This window comes from Falco peregrinus, chromosome 2 (genome assembly GCF_023634155.1).
Source record: "Falco peregrinus isolate bFalPer1 chromosome 2, bFalPer1.pri, whole genome shotgun sequence".
NCBI classification, from domain to species: Eukaryota; Metazoa; Chordata; class Aves; order Falconiformes; family Falconidae; genus Falco; species Falco peregrinus.
This window is the reverse complement of record NC_073722.1, coordinates 67,531,657-67,552,408: the sequence shown is the minus strand read 5'-3', so window position 1 is coordinate 67,552,408 and position 20,752 is coordinate 67,531,657. Positions and strand designations below refer to the sequence as shown.

Here is a 20,752-nt window from a genome sequence, read left to right as displayed (position 1 = left end):
GTTACTAGAGGACCCAGTTTGCATCAGTCATTTAGAAATATGCAAAGAGAAATAATTTGAGGATACTTGAATGGGCAGGCATCTTGCAAGATTTTCAAAATTGCCCATCCTTTCCTTAGATGCGTGTTGGGAAGTCACTTTATTCATCAGTAGAAAATATGCCTCACATTTACTTGGTTGGACTAATTTTGTGAGCATGTGTACAACTGTATTGTCCAGCAAAGGAAGCCTGATGTTTCCCATTAGGAGACTCTGTTTTCATTTATAGTTTTAACAGATGTAGCTATTGGAACAGAAGTTTCCCATGACAGGTGTCTGGGGTTTTTGTAGTTTAAAATCTTAGCAAAAGTAGTTCAACCATTTTAGACAAGATTGGTAAATAATCTTGTACCATGCCAGTGAATAATTCTAAGATCTTTTTACTGTGGAGCAGAGGCTTTAATTTTGCCAGCCTTTAATTTTGCCCAGTCTTCCTGTCACGGGCATGCTTTTTCTTGTTCATATGTATTAAAACAGAAAACCATTAAATTTTTCTAGGACAAGTAATTACTTAAAATCTAAAGGAAGTTCTTGACTTTGCCTGCTTCTCTAGTTCTTTTGACGGGAACTGTTTTTGTAATCTTCCAAACTCGATTCTGTGCTCTCCTATAGCTGTCATTAGCTTTCATTCAGCTTAGTTGCTGTGAAGCTTCTCAAATGGCTATCAGTAATACATATCTGTTTTCTCCAGTGGAAGAACAGCCTATAACATACGACAAAGCAGCAGAGACTTTGGCAGAAGAGGAGAAAGAACAAGGCTGTCAACAACAGGTTCCTGTTGGTGAGAAATCGCATCAGCCCATGGGAGCAGCGAAGGGCCCTCCCCAGGCTCCCTGGAGCATCTGCCCCAAGCCCCTGCTGGAAAGGGAGCCCTGCGAGCTCGCCCCAGCCAGCCTGCTGATGCAGCCAGACTAGAAGCAGCCTGGGTTTGAGTGGGAAAAGGAGGAAGGAGGAAGTCAGTAGAGAATGGGAACTCATGAAACACTGAAGCAACCCTCATTTTTCCATTAAAATCTTCTTTAGAACCCCCCCCCCCCACAAATCAAAACAGAACAGAGAAGTCCTTCTCTGTCACCTCTGCTTGGAGGAATTACTGTGAGCAATCTATTAGTACTCTATAAGTATCACTTTAAGGGTCACTGCTGCTAACTTCATTAATTGCCTGCTAAAAGGACACCGAGGGGAAAACAGACGAGTGGGTGACTTGTCAGAGAGAGTTATTTTCTAATGGAGTTTGTTGCTAGTGGTCTTTACACATACACCGAGTCTAGGAACTGCCTGGAAAATGCTCCACAAGGACAACTTCAGAGAAACTGGAATGGAAGATGATGCAGGAAAGTTAGTTAAAAATTAATCTTTTTATTAAAATATTTTCATGGACATTTCAAGCCTCTCCCTGGCACTCCTGTCAGGCCAGTGTAACTTCTTAGACTCCACTAGAATTATTCTTGTATCTGCTTCTGTCAGTAAGCACTGAATGAGCTCTTGCATTTCTCAGGTTTGGTGGACTGGAGGGTTGTTTGTGAGCATATGGCATTAATAATGGTCACATCTATGAAGTGAGAGTAACATTTGAGAGGAAAGGTGATGCTTCCATTAAATTTTCCAGTCTACGCTGGTCCTTCAGAGCATTACAGAATTGTTTCTGGACTGAGGTAGTGGGGCTGAGTCTGCTTTCAGTCCTGTGGGGAAGCATGTGCTGGAGCTGTCCTTGCCCCACACAAGTGTGTCTGGCAGCAAACCCTGGTTTGTTATACGTTATATAGAACTTAATGTGGGAAAAGAAGTCCAGCCAGTTGCTGCTCCAAAAGAACAGAGGAGTGGGACAATGAAACAAAAAAAACTCCTCAGTTTTGACTGACTTCCACATAACTGATTTGTGCTGCTTGATAAAATCCATGGGAACAATTGGAAAACAACACCGGTTTTCCTCACGTCTGGCTTTCTAACAGCTACAGTTCCCTTCCAGTTATTTACTAAGAACTAACTCACTTATTTATCTCTGGTATATACAGCATGGTAGCTTACTTGTTTATCATATCAAGTGATTCTCACCAGTGGTCTTGACTTCCTAAGGTCATTTTCACAACTTCCAGAAGGTATCTGGAAATCAGCTACATTAGTAATAATTTTTCCTTGCAGGGGATCTCTCAGTCCTGTGTCATTGAAGCCTGCTACTGTAACTGTCAGGCACCTTCTTTAAATATCACTACAGTGTCCACCACTAGTGATCCTTGTAATTCATTAGCTGGATTATAGTGGCAAAAGTTGTTTGTTTACCATCCTGCTTTTTGGTTTTTAGTAAGTTATAGGATGTTGCAATTTGCTTACAGGCTTTGTAGGCCAATGATGGGAAAAGAGTATTGAAAGGCTCTTACCCCTTTTCCAAAACAATTACACACTTGAGTAACTTTTTGGAGTCAGTTCTGATTTATGTTGATGTAAACAGTAAGAACATTGAGCCCAAGATGTCTGAATTACAAAAATTGTAATGCTTTGTTGTGTAGAGAGTTGTCACTCATTTGTTTATCTTCTAAAGTGATTTTTGCTGGTGGCTTTGAATTGTGGAGTCTGTTTTCTAATCACATCAGTTCTGAATTGAGAATAAACTTGTACAATAGGCATTTCCAGAGATTAGTTAAAACTAGTAGCAATGAAGACACATTCTCTTGTGTGAATGATAGCATGGGTACTTCCATGGAAAGAATAATAGCTGAGGAGAGTTGGCACACTAAACCGTATTCAGGCGAGGGCAACCACTGGCTTGAACCAACTGTATTTGGTAGATTTTACTTTAAGTTCAGTATAGTTTAATTTCATTAACATTATTAAAAGCATTTAGTTTGGATTCCCTGGTCTTTCACAGTTCATTACTGATCTGATGTATTTTGATGGGAAGAAAGTCCAGGTAAAAAGGCCCTGATTCAATAAAGCATTTTATTTCCATGAGAGCTAGACGGTAAAATGACTTTGATCCCTGCACTTTGATTATCTCTAGTTAAATATGTTTGTGTGCTTAAAATAAAAGTGTTGTGTTGACTGACAGTCAACATTTAGTTGGAAGCTTCCCCAATCAAACAAAGATTTGTAACTTTGAATGTTGTCTAAACCGAGGTGTTTCAGACTCCTTACAAATTAGTTTCATATTCTACCCTATGTTTTGTTTACTTTGCTTTCCTTCAGTCTAAGGAGGTAATCTTAAATTTTATAGCATTCTTTACAGAATAAGATAGGAAAATCAAGCTGATACATTTTTGTAATTAGGGTGTTTTGAGTTTTAAACGTTTCCTAAACTCAGCTGTAAACAAAATAATCTTTAGTGTAAAATCTTGAAATGGTGTTTCAACACAAATATAATATATTTGGTTTATTTGTATGTTTATAAAGCTATTGATTTGTAAAATAAAATAAAAAATGATCCCTTGTATTCCTTTTGTTTTAAAAGATTGCAAAAATATGGTTTCAGTTAACCCATGTCATGTTTCTTGATAGCTCCATTTGTTTCATATAGCCACAGTGTGCTAATGTGTCGGTGCAGCACATGCAGATATCATGGGGGGATTGTTCACTCCTAGAAAATCTGCACTAATAAGGATTATCTTCTGCAGCTCACAGGTAGATGCCAGCTTGAATATGGTAAGTTTTATTTATTTTTTTCAGTTTTACCTTCCCATAAACCAGTAAAAGCCATGCACTCCTTTTTCTGCACATTTTAATGACTGTTATGAATGTTGCTATTTGTTTGCCTAGAACTATTATCCATGGCTTCACAATATTTTTTCAGACTGATTTCCAAGATGTTATTCTCAGACTTTACTGGTCTGTAGATCAGTTGAATTGAAATGGTTATATTGTGGATATTCCTCATTTTTTTTGGCTAAAATTTGTTCAGGTATGCAAAAAAAAATCCCCCAAATTTAAAATTATTAGACTTTCTGGGTAAGTAGCTGACTTAGTATTGATCTCAAGTCCTACTGGTATACTCTGACTCTTAAAAATGAAATTAATGTGTTATATTAAACTGTAAAAGAAGAAATTAGCAAGATAGGGGGGGTAAAGCTTGACAAATCAGAAGTGAGAAAACTACTAGGCAATTCTAAAGAGCAAGGGAGAAAATTAGTTTATTTAGTTCAGTAAAACCTGAGTTTCTTGAAATGGACATTTCAATTCTCTAAAGCCATATTTTCATCATAAACAAGTGGGGAATGATTCATGCTCATTCATAATGGACATAGGCAGTGTGATGGTTCTGTGTCATAGGAATGCATGACACATCTCATTTTGAGTCCCTTTTGCAGTCCTTTGCAGCTTTGCAGAGGTTTAACTGTTCAGACAAAAAGTTATCCATTGCCGTAATCTCTTTCGGGATGAAAATATTTTTTTAAAAAATCTAGCGAAAAAGTAAAAAAATATTCGGAATGGTATTAAGAGAAACCTCTGCCTTGTTAACATATATTGTGGTTTTGTCTTACTGGGAGTAATTTTATCTCATGTTATTTCAGGGTGATGCCGACACTGTTCCTTCAGTCTTCAAGACACACTTGGTGTTATTACTTTACTCCCTGATAACTTGCCATCTTTATCTCTGTGCATGTGAAAAGGAAAGATGTTAGTGGCATTAGAAGCCTCCCCCAGAGCCCCAGGAATGCACCCCCAAACGCAATCTGCAAGGGTGATAGCCTAAGTTGGCTCACGTTCCTCTGATCTTTTATTGAGACTGCTGTTTAGTGCCAGTTTTGATGTGGACCAGGAACAGCCAACTTTGTGAAGACTATTCATCATGGGATTAATCTACAGGCACCCCTCAGTACTGAGGTGGACTAGGTTCAGACCAGTGAAAAGCCTTAGTCCCTTCTAACCAGCCTTATTCGATATCCTGCAATTTCAAGGCTTTGGAACTCGAGTTTTGAGGCAACTGCTGCAATAATCAGCTATAAAGATGCAGAAGCCCTTTTGCATTGGGACCATGGCCACTATCATGTCTTCCTTCTCAAGCCCAGGTGTTACAACCAAAAGGTCTTCTCCCTGCCTAGTTTTTGGAGGGGATGATTCTAACACTTTTGTTCTATTAGGCGCAAGCAGGAGCTAAACTAAAGTCTAGAAGGAATTTCTACACTTCATAGATCAAGACCCTGTAGCCTGGCAGCTGCCTTTTTTTCCAGGTAAGAAGTTAGTCTATGTTTCCAAAATTAATTTTAAGAACATTGGTGTTCTAGACCCACCTTTGTGCTCGCACTCACTGCTGCATGACATCGTTATCTATCCAAGCATCCAGCTTTATGCCACATGCCTTCCTGGAGCTTCGGTTCATGGACAGTTTTGTCCACCTTACCCCTGATCTGGCCCCGTCAGTCTGACCCTCACTGTACACTCATTACAGCTTATGGGATCCTGCCTGCCAGCCAGGTTTGAGTCCATGTAGCTGTATTGGCCATACCCGCATGGCCTTTATCCAAACCAGTTTGGAATGGTTTTGAAAGTATGTCAAAGACAACATGCAGGATAATTTCTCACTTTTATGTGAGCAGTTAGTGGAAACAGAGCAGCTGGAGTTCTGGTCCATTAATAAGTCCCCTAGGTGTTAATATGATGCAAAAAATGAAAAGAATACTTAATAGTTTATATAAGAATTAGCTACTCATGCCCACATAAAAAAAAGAGATTTATTATTAAAAAAAAAAAACCACAAAACCTGTTTAATAGCTTCTTAGTCTCATGATCCAGCAATTTTTGTGCAGCTCTGGGCTTTTTATTGATTAAAGCCAACAAGTTTTATGTGCCATATTCAGTCTACGGAACAGTGTACACATTTTAATGGACATGATTGTTAATACTAATTGCACAAAACAATACATTTGAGTTTGATGTAACAACTTGAGAGAATGCACAGTTGATATTTCATTAGTCTATTAATAGTAATTCATCATAATGCAAGAGTAGTGAAAGTGTGCAATATATAAATTTATCCTTTTCTCACCCAAGAGAGAAATAGAAATATTTAGACTAAGATTTTAATGGCCATTTTGCTGTTCAATTCTTGTCTGCACGAATTCAGTTCTGTGCAGCCTTTGTGCAGTGTGTGCGCCTGCAAATAGTGGGTTTAGAAGAAGAAACATCTTAAACAGCTCTTGAAAGGTAACCATTTAAAAAAGAAAAAAGAAAAAGAAAAAAGAAATCAGTAAACTAAATACAGCCAGATGCTAAACATCTCACTGGAGACCAAAATCAGTAATAATTATGGGACATTCAAGGATCCCTACAGTATTTGTATGAAATAATAATAGATTTCAAACTTATTTCCACTGACCTTAGTGTTCCTCATTAAAGGTTTTAGCAGAGACCTGGATACAGTCACATTCAAGTGAGGTGTTTGGAATTAAAATACAGATAAAAGGAAAAAGGTTAATCCAGGTCAAGGGAACAGACCAAAACTGGGATTGCATAAGATTATAGTATCTTTTCTCAGTTCTCCAATGGTCAAGAGCAGTTAGTTTTAAGTAACACTCTTCTCTGCAAAAACTCCTGAATGAAAGCCTAAACATGGTATTAACTGCCCATTCTTTGGCTTTGTCACTATGCTTAATCACTATACAATGATTTCTGACCTCTAAGAGGTGGGTTTTTTTGCCTAAATGCAGGAATTTGCTAAATACCACCTCCAGGAGGTATTTAATGAGGCACTCCCTACTGCTTATTATACGTTGTAATTGTAACAGTTCTTTTCTCCTTTCTCATACCTAATTATTGCTATCAAGTACATCAAAACACACTATGAGCCCATTTTCCTAATAGCAAGTGAGCCATGGCCCCAGAAATGGCTACTGCCAAATGTCGAGGCAGTGGGATCTGGATCTGATCTACCTTGTGGCTGGATGTAATAATAAACCCAAAGTCTTCATCCATCCAGTGGTTCCCTACTCTTCTGCATCCCGTATGACATTCCCTCATAATGTGAATTCAGAGCTTTGTGGCTGAGGATGCTGCTACGTTAGACAGTGGTAGTGAGCAACCAGGAGCTCTTGGTTCTGCTCCTCGCTCCACTGCTCGTGCGGTGGTGTCAGGCAAATAACTCAGCAGGTCCTTGCAAGCTTCCTCCCCACTTGAAAAAAAAGGAATGGAAAGAAAGAGAGAGAGAGAACACAAGAATTATTACCTATATTCTAATAGCTCTCAGTGTGGTCTGTTTTTTGATCTTTGAAAGAAATTCCCACAGAAAAGCTATCCTTATAAATAAAGCTAACATTAACATTGGCAGACTTGGAATCAAGCTGATTGAGATCTAAGTTTCTTGCTGCTTCAGAGACAGATTAAGGGTCATTTGCAGTGGATGCACCTTTAGCACAGTTGTTACCATTGACTTGTTTTACACCAAATCTGAATCAAATCCCATTTTCACATTACTATATGCAAAGACTGGGCTCTGTACACCATAACTTACTCAATATTTTATTTTTGTGTGATGTTAAATGATCTTTTTTGGTAAAACTCAGCCCTTTGTCTAGAGCTAAGTTCACCATAGAGTTCAACTTAAATCCTAAAACAGTTAAATTGTGCTAACTTTTTGTGTAGAGGTGAATTCACCCTTTGTTTATATGTGTAATGATAAGCAGATCCAGATCTAAGATTTTAGAAATGCATTACAGAACAAAAGTACTGAATCTCTGTATCAGGAGGCTTCAATAAGCAAAGCACAGGTATGTTTGCCTCGGTGTATATTTTAGGATGAAGGGCGATTTAGAAGCATTCGAATATACCGGTGCGAGGTCTTCTGATCTACAATAACACAAGGCATGCAGTGTGAATTCTGGTTCAAGAGTCTTTTCAATTAAAGATTTCAACCAATCCTGTAGTGTGTAAGCTGGGGTGTGAGAATGTGCTGTATACCACCCAGCTTGCTATAAGCGAAGGAGGGAAGGGTGGCTGGGTTCTTTAAACAGTTAGACCTAACAAATGACTCGTTTTGAAGTCTTAGGAAAGAATGTGTGCTAGAGAGCACTAATACTGGCAAACAACAGAAGAGAAACGGATACGGCCAAAAGTTGGCAGATCTTCTCTTGGAATGTAAAGGGGGTTGGGGGGTGGGGGGGCAGGGGGCAGGAAGAAGCCAAGAATAAAAAGGCTAGGTGTTATTCTTTCCACATGTGTTTATAGAAAAGGGATAGATTTCACGTTTCACCTTTTTCCAGTTTAATGTGTATTTTCTCTTCTGGTTTGATTTTTGCTGCTTTTTTTTCTCCATCCATTGTTCTATTACAGGTCATTCAATGCTACGTTTAGATGGCTCTTTAACCTAGGTAGTATCCCTCTGCTTCCCATTTGTGAAATCAAAGGGTCATATTTAGTACACTACGAAGCATTTGCATTTATCCTGCATGCTGTGCATAGATAACAAGCATCCACAGTCTGCTTCTGCAAAAACATAACAGCCAAACAAATGCCCAGAAGGATAGGAAACATCTTGCATGACAACGGCTGGCAGGTTTCAAATCTCATCATTATAAAAATAAGAATGAAATAGGGAGTTCATTTATTTTGCAAATGGTCTAGAAAAGGGAGAGGGGATGAAGAAACAGTGGTTAAAGGCAATGGTTCATCAGAACAGGCCTTCCTGAAGACAAATATAGATCATCTCTCATATGACAGAAATTAATGTAAACTCTATTTTATAGACCTCTCCTATTATTTCCACATGTGAAACTACCATTTCTAGTGCAATGTTTTGAGGTTCTTTCGTATGCTTGTTTATGTGGTTTTGTCTTTACATCAGCACAGAGTGAATTGGTTTAAGGATGTAATAGAACAGATTATGTTGTTGTATTAACGCACAATGCATATATCCAAGAAATATGACAAAGCTGAGGAGTTTCAGAGGAGTTAAGTATTCAGAGGAGTTAAGCTCTTCCCAAGGGTCCAGTGTCTCAGTCTTGCCCCAGCCTGTGGGTGAATGCGGTCTGTGCAGCCACTGTTGGGTGCAGGTCAGTAGCTCTGGGCAGGGCCATGGTGCAGCCATGCTGCAGCCTCTGTTCATGCTGGACTCTGCTTTACACACATGCCCACTGATGCACTCAAGCTAACAGAGAATGTAGATCAAATCTGTACACCTTTTTGTTGGTTACCTACCTGAACTGTGGTCTGCTTACCATACACTGTCTATCTTGCTGAGTGACCACCTCGCCCCATTGAAACACACAGATTTATGTAGGAAGACCATCTGTCTTCTTCACCACCATGGCTAAGAAGCAATATCAATTGGTGCTTTCTCAAATAGGAACTTTAGATATTCCCAGAAAGGTATAACTTTGACGATTTCCAACTGCCAGGTGGAAGGGACACAACAGTGAATTACTTCAGTATTTCAGGCGTTAGATGAAAGTGGCATCCATCTACTGGTATCTGAGCTGTAGGATACATTTTTCTTTAAAACTCTAGAAGGTAAATATAATTGTGAGTGCATGATTTGTATTTTTGGCTGCTGGATAGGAAAGTGACAGCAAGTTTGCGGTTCATGTCCCACTTGCTGAACATCCATAATCAGTGTTGCAAAACCTGAGAGGCCAGGTAAACGCATGCAAGATTTCCAGTCATAGCTCCAGTCCTGCAGGGCATGAGACTTGAAGCTTTCCTTTTTTTTCCTTCAGGACTTTCTGGAAAATTTTTTCTTGTAGAGCTTTGCAGATCACAAGGATTTGGATAACCTTCACAGAAGAGTCATGTGAATGTGCAGGACCATAGTTGAAAGGAAGCTGTTGAGGTTTCCTTTAAGTGTCTGGTGAATGCCACTGGAGCCCCTGGTTTTGCAGAACTTTCAAATTTCTTTTTTTAGATTTTAAGAGTGTTTGCATTCATTAAACATTCTTCCTGTACTTTGAAACTCCATTTTTTTTCTTGGAGAGGGTTTTGGGGTCTAATTTTTAACCAGACTTCTAGCTGAGGGCATGCCTAAGCTGTAGGAGAAGAGAAAAGCCTCAAAAAGAAAAAAAGAAGAAAAAGAAGAAAAATAAATAAAAAGAAAAAAAAAAGATTGAAATGAATGTGCAAATGCTAAATGTATAGTAGAACACTCATAAAACCACCACAGATTAAAATCCATTTATTTGCTAGCAAAGTTGATCAATTGAAAATTATTAAATGTTGCATTTATAGCTAACTGCCCAACTTTAATTCAACCACTTTGCATTTAGCACCATTAGCGACTGTTTCGTCTTGTTTCTTTGTCCTGTTTTACTACCACTGTTCAAGTTGCTCTGTCAGGAAGTGGAATTGCCCCTGATACATCACCTAACTGCTAACCTGTATGCCTGTTGTACCTAGCTTTCATGGGGGCAATAAGACTTCTGCAGAACCTGTTCACATCTGAGATGCAGAAGTTAAACACAATGAGCTTAGGGAAGAACAGAGTTCCAGCTTGAACTGTAAGTTTCCCGAGTTCTCATTAAAACCAGATGCTCAGTACTGTTATAACATGGAGTTTTATGGGTGAATACAGCAATATTTTATTTCATAAATGTGTGCTTTACAACAAATCTAATGGGAATTGTAAAGTAGTACCTGACAATATCAATGTTTAAAGGTCCCAGCGTAGCATATTAGAACAATAGCAATTCTTTGCTCATGACACAGCTGAGGTGCAAATCCATATGCTGATAACCTCTGTAAAATGTGTCAGGTGGAAGAGAGAAACACTGTCTCTCAGGACAATATTTCAGGGCCAAATGCAGTCTCTTATGGGATGTCTTTACAGATTGATCTCTTGGGGCTATGAAAAATAAATGCAAATTCTTGCAAAAGTCTGTCAGCATTTATGGCTTTGCATTATGTGTAACTTCTGTCCATGTATGGCAGAAAGGAACACCACAGTGTATCCTTTGGTCTGTCAATGAAATTTCGAAGAAAAACTTGTCTAGCTCCATGTTTGCTTTCTTGGAAAGGATTAATTGCATCCGCATCCTTCTTCAATAGGAAAATCCCATGTAAAGCACTCTGGGGTTTTTGTTGGGTTTTTTTTCCTTCTTTCCTTCTTTTTTTCCCCTTTCTCCCTGCTATGGGAAGGTATCCAGCCATGTAGCAAGAAAACCAAAAGCGCTGAGAGATGCACTCCCAGCCAGTAAGTGGTGGAGCTGACCTGGCAGCTGTCAGTCCAGCTGCTGTTCCCCCTGCCTGACCTGTTCATGCCAGTTCCAGACCCAGCAGCTCGTACAGGACATCAGGCGGCTTTGGTGGCATCAAGGCTGCTTGAGCTTGGTGCCTCAAGTTTTCACCTTATATTGCCCTTCATAGCAAAGGAAACTGTTGCGTCTGGGGTAAGGCAAGGGCTGGACCTACTCTACAGACAGGAGTCAGACTCCATGGTGTGTGATTTGTGGCTGAAACAGCTGTACCAGCAAAAATTCCTCCTGTGAATGTGCATATACACATATTAAACTTTCCTTTAACTGGGGCTGGCGGTGAGGTGTCTTGCAAACCTGGCTTTCTATGTCTGCCTTTCCTTTTTGCTCTTTTGCAGGAGCTGCTCCCTCTGTTTTCATTGATGTTTCCCCAGACCCAATATGAACATGAGCATACGAAGGTGGATTTCAAACCCACGTACAGGGTGCAATGCAAGCAGCAGATTTAAGAGCTATAGTGTTTACTCTATATAGTGTTTATTTCAAAATGCTGAAGGAAAAGAGTTGATACAAAGCATCAAACCCCATTTTTCTTTAGGAATGAGAGTCAGGATGAAACACTGCCATGAAGCGTCTTCCTCGTTTCAGAGTTAGAGCAGTCAAAATGTTGCCATGGTTCACCTGTAAAGCTCAATTCCTGAATCAGGCATTACGTTTTTGTTCTGTTATACAGCTAATATGGCTAAGATCAGAAGCGCTGGAATGGCTTGGTACCTTCAACCTGTTCCCTAATTTCTGTGCCAGGGAGTTTGTAATTCTATAGGGAGTGCAAATGAAGGTACATGGATGAAAATCTGGAACATCCTGGGCAAGGTCCATCATTGTAACCTTTTGATCTATGGGGAAAAAAACCTGTCCTCTTTATGTTAGATCTATTTGGTGTTTGTGAAGACATATGGAGTGAGAATACTGGAAACCACATGCCTGCATTTATCTGAAGGTTGAGGATTACCCTCCTGACGGGTGAGAAAGAAGTGTCTCAAATCTCATTCAAATGTTTCCTTTGTTTCAGTAAATCTTGGAAGAGAGACAAATTATAGCAAATATGTAATTTTGACATGAAAAAAAGTCCAAAAGGGCCAGAAATGAAACCACAAATTCCCTTCAGCTAGGCACAGAGATTGAGCATGGCTCTCTTGCAAATGATCTGTTCTTGCATGTTGAAATTCCAAAGGTTGGTCTCTCTCCTTTTTCTCTTCTTAATTGGAAAAAAGAATCATTGCTCCCCCACTTCATTAACGCTGCCAATCTCCAGTGGTATTAAATCTCTCTTCCTAGTTGCTTAAAGCAACCCTTTTGTGTAATTTTAAACATATACCAATGTCAGCTTGTTGAGGGTCCTGAATCCAGGTGTCAAGCTGGTGGTGGTGGTGGTAAGAGCAGGACCTTAAGGAGAGGGTCTTCATGTTCTGTCAAACTCTTTCTGATTTTGACCTTAACAGAGAAAACATGGCCTAAGGGATTTCATGAATTGACATAATCCGTGAACTTTCTGTTCTGGTCCCAGTTTTGCCACTTGACTGCTCTTTGATGTTGGACAATATGGTCCTCTGTCTGTGTCTCGTTTTTCTCTGCTTTGCCTGTACCTCTTAAGACAGCAAGATCTTTGAGTGCATGAGAGGTCTCTGAGTGCACGGGACTCCCCTCCTGTGCAACACTTACTCAGGCCATGCCCTGCAGTGCTGTGCCCAGCTCTGCCCGAGCTCTGTTCACCCTGTTGGTGCGGCAGGCTGGGCAGGGGGCTGGGCCACACCATTGCTGGGCTGGGAGCAGACCAGAAGAGCCTGGATGCTGCTGCAACATGGCGTAAGTTAAAAATGCCCTAGCTGACCCACGAATGGTAATAACAGAAATAAAACGTATAGTGTTGCTGTAGGATGCAGCACTAGTGTTCATCTAGAAAATAGGACTTCAGGGATTTTTCCACTCGTCTTCCACTGAAACAGACATGTTCTTGTTAGGAAAAAAGTGTACCACTGAAATGGCTATGAAAAGTACCCACCTGAATGATCATTTGCGCCAGCTCGCTAGTCCTTTTGCAAGAAAACATTAATGTCTTTCAACAAGTGTCAGCTGCCAGCATATTTTTTATTAGTATATAGGCTGTCACATCACTGCTGTCAACAGTAGAAAGTGACAGCAGACTGAGAAACATAGAAAGTTGCTGTTATTTTGTTATCCTCTCCTCCACTGAAGCTCCCTTTCCTTTATGTTGTATTGTTTGAACTGGAGAGCAGCCTTTTGCCTTGCCGTGGATTTACTTAAGGCAGACATTGGTGTGATGGGAATTAGTGACAGGAATTCTGCTAGTAACTGTGATGCCACAGCAACTCTGTGATCACTTTGTTTCTTTCTGGTTTTGATTTCTCTGGCATCACCCTTTAGAATGTGCTTGGGAAAAATAAGCCAAACGCAATCATGAAACCCCTATGTAAGCAAAATAGGATGGTAGGTTAAACAGCCTGCTAGAACCGACCAAAAGCTCTGTCAGGGGCATGCTGCTTGTCGGATGGGTCGGAAATGGTGCGAGGAGGAATTTGCAAAAAGAGGCTGTCCCGCTGTGAGTTCTGTGCAGGCCTCCGGAGAGGGAGGGGGGAAGGTCTCCTCTTCTATTATCTGATGAACATCAGTCCCTTTGGTCAGACTGCTAGGCGCCTCCTGGAGCTTAACCTCAGATTAACATCTGCTTCGTTTCAGTGTCTGTCTCATAATGATATCAATAAACATCATCATTATTTTACAGTAAAAGCTGATAATTAAATCTGTGCCTGCTGACTCACTATCTATTGTGCCCTGGGGAATAGTTGCAGATAGTGAAGAATTAATAGATAAAAATATTTCATATTTCACTGAATAATGACTATGAAGCTCTTGTAAGCATGATTAACTTCATATAACCTGTATCTATAGATCATCTGAAGTGCAGCCAGAGACAGGCTGAGTTTCCTTGTGTTGGTTTAGATGATTTGTAAATGGGTAAGTCTTGTTGACCAGATCTGGACCTGTTACGCAAGGACAGTACCTGCAGGTCTGACTCCAACCTCCTTTCTGCTTTGCAAAGGTCTGTGGCAACTGGAAAGAGTGTGTTGCAGGAAAAACAGAGGTAAGCCTGGTGTCACGTTGCCTGTACATTTGCAACTAACAGCTCTTGCACTCTCTGGTAGGCAAATCTACTGTCAGGCTTTAGTTGGACAGATGCACTTTTGAGCTACAAAAATCCATTTTCATGGCTTTCCTCTAGACTGCCCCATGATGCCTGGTAAATGGTCTCTTGAAGTGATGGGGCTGCACCTCCCACCAGCGACAAGGGGTAAGAAACATCCTGAAGGAAAGCGTGAGGCGTGAAATGCTTTCAGCAAGGCAATGGCTGACAAGCACTTTCTAGTATTACATGTGAAGCCCTCTTAAGAACTGAGCCTGGTTCAGTGGGGAGACCCCTCACTGGCAGAAACAGCTCTCCTAGGGCCCTCCAGGCAGTAGCAGCTGAGCATCCTGCTGAAACCAGTGTGGAGCCCCCAGCAGAGATGCCGTGCTGAACTGCAGAACACTAGGAGCTGGATGGAGAGGGCTCAGTCCCCGGCCCCAGAGAGGTTTATGTAGGTGTTCAACTCTGTGCACTGCCAGAATTTCCTTGGGTGGTGCTGCAGGAAGGATCAGAGCCTTGAGCTGAGGGCTTTTGGATGTTTATTGAGAAGACAGCATAGGAAAATGAGAGAGAAAGACAAAAACTGAGGATTTATTTTTGTCTTTTTAAACAGCCAGCCTACTTGTTTGTACATTCGGAAAAAGTTGCTGTCAGGAAATGAAAATGCCAAGAGGGAATTGGGGCAAGAGTGCAACAATATAATTCTGCCATGAGCAAGAGAAAATGAGATTTCTTTCTTGAATTTTACATCAAATCCTGTCCTGCTGGTTTGGGGAAAAAAAAAAAGATACAGTAGGGGATGTTAAACTCCTTGCATAAACACTGACTTTTTAAAATTATTTTTTATTTAATGAGTGAAAGTGTAAAAACCAGTTCACATACTTCAGTTGTGCGCATATTTATCTTCTTCAGTCTACCTGTTCAAGAGGGATTTGTGCAACTTACCTAAGGCCATTACTTCGGAGATGGACCAAGGGATGCGATTTGAGTCTTCTGTGATTGGGGCACCATGTCACTGAACCTGCATGAGGAATTGGGCTCGCTTCTGAAATTGTACACGCAGGGCACTTGAGGTGCTGTTAGAATGGTGTATGCTGGTACACAGAAATACCTTTGAGTTTGGGATCGGCTCTGCAGCCCAGGTCACAGAGCCAGAGGTATAACTGAAAATGCCCCTGGAATCTTTCAGGATTTAGTTTGAAGGTCTGAATTTGCTGCAGTTTGAATTTTTTGTGAGTGAGGATATTTAAATGCCTTTGCTAGACATTCCTAGATTGCAAACCAGTTAAAATTTATTTAGATTTAATTAAAAAACCCAAACACTGACAACTCCCTACCCTGAAACCCTGCAGTTCTGCACTACCACTGACTGTTGTAAGATTAAAGCAGAGGTAGGTGAAATATCAAAGTGCTTTAAGATGGGAAGCCACAAAACAGGGATCTGGGGACCTATATTTAAGGAATCTTTAAAGATCTGAGATAAGCTGTTCCTACTTTAGTTAATCTCCATTGTTAAAACACATGTGTTTATCATGGATTAATTAACATATGTGGTGACAGCCTGATCCTGTTAAAATCAAATGCAATTTGGCCCTTGATCTTGACGGGCTATAATTTCAGTTATTTAAATAATTTCTATTTTTAAAAAAAAGAATTATATGTAGCAATATGTGTGTACTCAATGCAGAGACCCAAGCAGGGATCAGTAAGTTGTACCAATATTTTATGTAATGCTTCAAAATGAGAGCCAGTTGGCAGTGAAACGGAGGACTGAGGAAAGACAGTAGGACACATTCATTAAAGTTTTTGTTGGCAGGACAAATCTCCTTTGCTGAGGTTTAGGCTAAAAGCTTTTGCTTCACTTTTCCCATTTGGATGGCCCCTGTGGTTCAGCCATGTGCATTAACCCATTTAGCTGCCCAAACACGTCTGTTGAGAGAAGGGAGAAACCCTTGCTCTTACCCTTTCCCCAGGGGAGAAGAGGGGACACTTGAGCTTTGTTTGGCTTAGCCTGTTTATAATTGTATTTTGCATTACGAAAAGAAACTTTACATTTAGTGGTAGGCAAGAGTAGCGAAGCTTTGGGGAGACTGTGTGTGGTCTTGGAGGGTCTGAATTTCGAACTGTGCTTTGCTGCAGATTCAGGGGTCTCCCACCCAACAGCGGTGTCCTGGCAAACTTGGAGGGAACGAGGAGCTCCTCCACTGCTTTGAGCACGTGGGGGCAACGTGCAGTTTTGGCTCTCAGGGGCATCCTCGCCTGTAAAATGGGGATAGGGTACCAGGGAGGACACAACCCCATCCTGCCCTACTTGTTGAGTCTGAGGCTCGGACAAGGGTTTGCTCTTTTTATGGGGCTACATCTTGCGGGCTTGCAATGCCGCACCATGGCCTCCTCCCTGCTCCAGGGGCTGACAGACCCCGTGAGGGTATTTAGCAGGTACTGCAAGCTGCTGCCTAGCTTTGCCCAGCACACAAAGCCGCAGTGCTGCTTTGCAGCCTGGGAAGAGACAGCTTCTGGTAAGTGGCTGTGCATGGAAAAGCTCGCTAGGAAAGTTGTTCTTTGGCTTGATGGAATACCACGGGTGGCTGGGTGGGCTCGAGGCAGCTGGCCAGCACACACAAGGACAGGGTCGCACCATCCACCTTGCTCCTGGTATAGGGTCCTGGGCCATGCAGGTGCGCATAGAACTGGTCAGTGCCACGAAGGAGAAGAGTGCTGAGCAGCTGGGATTAACTGGGTAATTTATGCACGTTGCTTTGAACATGTGAGGAGGCATAAAATGACAGTTCATATTATGAGGTATCTAACAGTCCTTTTTACTTTACTGGTGTTGTTTTCTTTAGCATACATTTGTAAAGGGCTTCTGGCAAAAGAGACTGTTACTGTTAAAGTTCAGAAAGAAAAATTTTAGGTTACATGTCCAGTGCTGTCCTGGAAAAATTATATCTGATAACTTGCACAATTAAAGTGAAACCAAAACTAATGGAGCAGTGTTTATATTAATGGAGCAGAGCCAGTTCATAGCCTTTGCTCTCTGAGCCCTTTTGAAATCTGTGGAAGCATACAGATGCCCCAGAAATCTTTCTACTTCACTAAATGTATTTCAGTTACATTTCTTAATGGAATGGTAGCTTAGTGTGCAATATTATTGGCATATATTTACATTTATAGTGAAAACACTTCCGTCTGAACTCTTAATAGCTTTACTGATGTTAATGAATCCTGACTGGAGAGAAACATTATTTGTATTTATGAACAGGACACCTGAGGCATGGAGAGAGCGAGTTATTTTTGTGAGTGCAGAAGGGCACTAACATCCCCCATGCACCACGCTCTTCTTTGTGGCTGCATTGACTAAAGCTGGGTGGCTTCCGAAATGTGCCTGTGACTCAACAGCACCCTCATGGATCATATCAGCATTAACCCTCCTCCCTCCTTTTCTTCTCGTCCTCAGAGAGCTCACACCTAAAGTAAAAATGCCAAATGCTTTCAAAGACTTTGCTGCTTCTGCAGATTTCATGGTGCATTTTCATTGCTTCCAGTGGTTTCTGGCTGGGCTGAGGCACACACAAGTAGACACAGTAGGAAAAGAAGTCACTCATGATACCAGGATTTGTGTCTAAACTGGGATTGCTTCCCAGCTCCTAGGTCTCCTGGTTGCCTTGGCCGAAACTGTTGCCATTGCTCAGTGAGACCTGCACGCATCCGCACTGCTGTCATCCAGGTTTCTGAGTGATGGAAACCTAAGTTCATAGGAGAGAACAGAGCTGTGGCAGGATTCTTCATGAATCATCAGGGTAATATGACCCCAGGTCATGCAAGTGGTATGGTACATTCGCCAGAGAGCATGAGCATAGCCAAAGAGTCATTCAGTAGCAACTCACTGAATCTGAGTGTGGTCCTCCAGGTCTCCAACTTTCTTCCCTCTCCTTGAAGCATGTCTGAGGAAGCTCAAGGGAGCTGGTAAGGGAGGTATGTCAGGATCACAGCCTGGGGGTGACGGTTCCGCAAGCTCTCTTCCAGCAGGTGGTTTTCCATGTGCTCGGTGAATCAGAAGGGAAATTATTTATAAGCTACTGTTATCAAGAAGATGCCTGTTTCTTCCTAGACCCTGTCCCTGGTTCCTGCGTTACCGCTCTGGTTTTTGCATCTGGAACACAGCTTGAGCACAAGAAACACTGCTCTGAGGCAGCAGCCAGATGGATCACTGTAAAGGCAGTGGCATCTCAGGTGAGTTTCCCATTGCCTTTACACTACACAGTTTCTTCCCTTGTTTTCTCTTTCATTTTTCCCAAGCAAAAAAGTATTCCTTTTATTGGCATCTAGCATGTCAAAACACACAAACCCAGGTTGCAAAACCAAGGAACTTATTTTTCCTTTGAAGATATAAAATAAGATATTATTAAAAGCCCAGACTGTACTGCTGCCAGGTTGTCATTAAACAACAACAACAAAAAATGCACTAATTTCTGTAACTTAAAAACCTATGCAGTGTTTCTCCCAAAGCTTCATATTAAACCTTCTGAGGACATGTTGGGAGAATTTGACAATTTGACATATATTTGAGAAAATATATGTATATTTTTTATATAGCAACAGCCTTGAATATGTTTGGGAATTTGTACAGAATTTTTTCCTTTTTGGGAAAGGAAGTGTCTACAGCAATATTATTTTTTGTTTTATAATCTCCCATAACTATCAGTTGGGAAGAAATTTGATGAAATGTGTACAAAAGGAAAAGAGCTATTGTTTTAATGTGGCAGGTATGAAGGTAAAGATATAAAGAACTCATTTAATTTCTGTACGGAAATTTTCTGGAGGAAAAAAAGCATTTGGGGTGTTGGTTTAGAAAAAAAGTTCTTGTCTTATAGGGAAAGTTTCATGTTCAAAACATTTAAAAAGTGTTTCGCCACAGCTGGTTTTTAATCCTATGGGCTAATAGGAAATGAACTGGGTAAAGTGAAAATGGATATATATAACATATAAGACTGCGCTAGCCACAAGTTATATATGCTCACCTTTAAAAGGCTTGTGAAGAGATATTGGTAAATATCAAGAGCCTCTATAAACTTCAAGAGGCAGCATGGTGACTGATGCAAACACTGGGCTCTGAGTGGTGGCCAAAAGCTTTTTTGGGAAAGCAGGACCCCGCTGAGCCTCAAGCTGGATAATCTGTCTACGGACAACCAGGAGTTAACTGTAACTCTTATAAAACCAGCTGTTTAGTTTGCCAAGGGGTTCAGTTTCTTTTGATTTCAGCATGAGTATCTTGCAGAGAGGCCAGGAAACTGGGCTGTAAACTCCGTTGGAGGCATGTCATGTAGTTTTTATTTGGAAGAGAATTCCAAGCTGGGGTTTGGTTTGGGGCATTTGTAGTCAGTGCTAACATCTCCTTTCATTTTATTGACTAAACCCTTTAGATGTGAGGTTTTACACAGATTAAATTAGGATGTAACAGCCGTTGTTTAGTCTTCCATTAAAAAGTAAGTACATTTAAAGAAAAGAAGCTGTACCGCTTAAATAAAGGAGAGCAACGAGTGTATACCCAGAGGGGCTGTCACTTCAGATAAGGGCAAAGGAAGTTCTGTAGCATGCTAACATGGAGGGATGGTTTCTTCATGTGTTAAATTTGCTCGCTACTTGACGCAATCAGGAATCCAGGAGCTGTTTAACCTGATCCAGTAGAATAAAAGCTGTATTGAAGTATAACGCTGATAGGTCTTCTGGATCTAATATAAATCCCCTAATATACAGGGAAACAGTGACTCCAATCTGCATTCAGCACAGTACAGTAAACACAGATCTGGTTATTTGCCTAAAATTTGTTCTAAAAACATATATATTCAATAATAACATATATGCCTGGATGGATGGATTAATCTTTTCACCTGGATTTATGAACCTGTTAACAAGCCTTCCTATTCTCACTGAAGGAGGCTGGTATAAACACTGTAATGTAATTACAAAGATTTTGACCTTATCGCTATTGACGAGAGGCCTTGTTGCTGGCTGAGGCTGTATAACCATATGCTTGAAAGTGGGTATTCCAAAAATGTTTGCCATGAATTAACATTTGAGTGAATTTTGGCAGCTAGTTTTATGTCTGGTTTTGTCTGTTCTCTGGTAAAAAATTATTGGGGAAAATATCTGAGAAGAGTTAAATTTAAACTCTAACACAAAACTATGCAGTGAAACAGAAATGTATATAAGCTACATGATTATTTTTGCTCTTTCAGCTCAGGGCAAGAACCAGTCCCCAGTGTGACCAATAACAGCTGAGCAAGCCTCAGTCTGGAACATTAAGTATTTTGTTTACAAGCTGACTTGGTAGATAATTGTACTTATTGAAACAATTGGTAAATTAAACAGTTGCATAGATGTTTGCAGGATGGTGTTGACA

The 20,752-nt window shown here is 40.7% G+C and overlaps 1 protein-coding gene and 1 long non-coding RNA gene across 2 annotated transcripts in view; both read left to right on the top strand.

The window, feature by feature from the left end:
* Positions 1–1,064, top strand: part of EGF (epidermal growth factor) — a 60,850-nt gene extending 59,786 nt beyond the window's left edge. Inside the window, exon 25 of the mRNA XM_005238074.3 lies at positions 731–1,064. Coding sequence (XP_005238131.2) covers positions 731–954 — 224 coding nt within the window. The 3' untranslated portion in view covers positions 955–1,064. The remainder of the gene's footprint in view (positions 1–730) is intronic.
* Positions 1–20,752, top strand: part of LOC129783887 (uncharacterized) — a 177,995-nt gene that overhangs the window by 145,513 nt on the left and 11,730 nt on the right. The gene's annotated exons all lie outside the window — the stretch shown is intronic.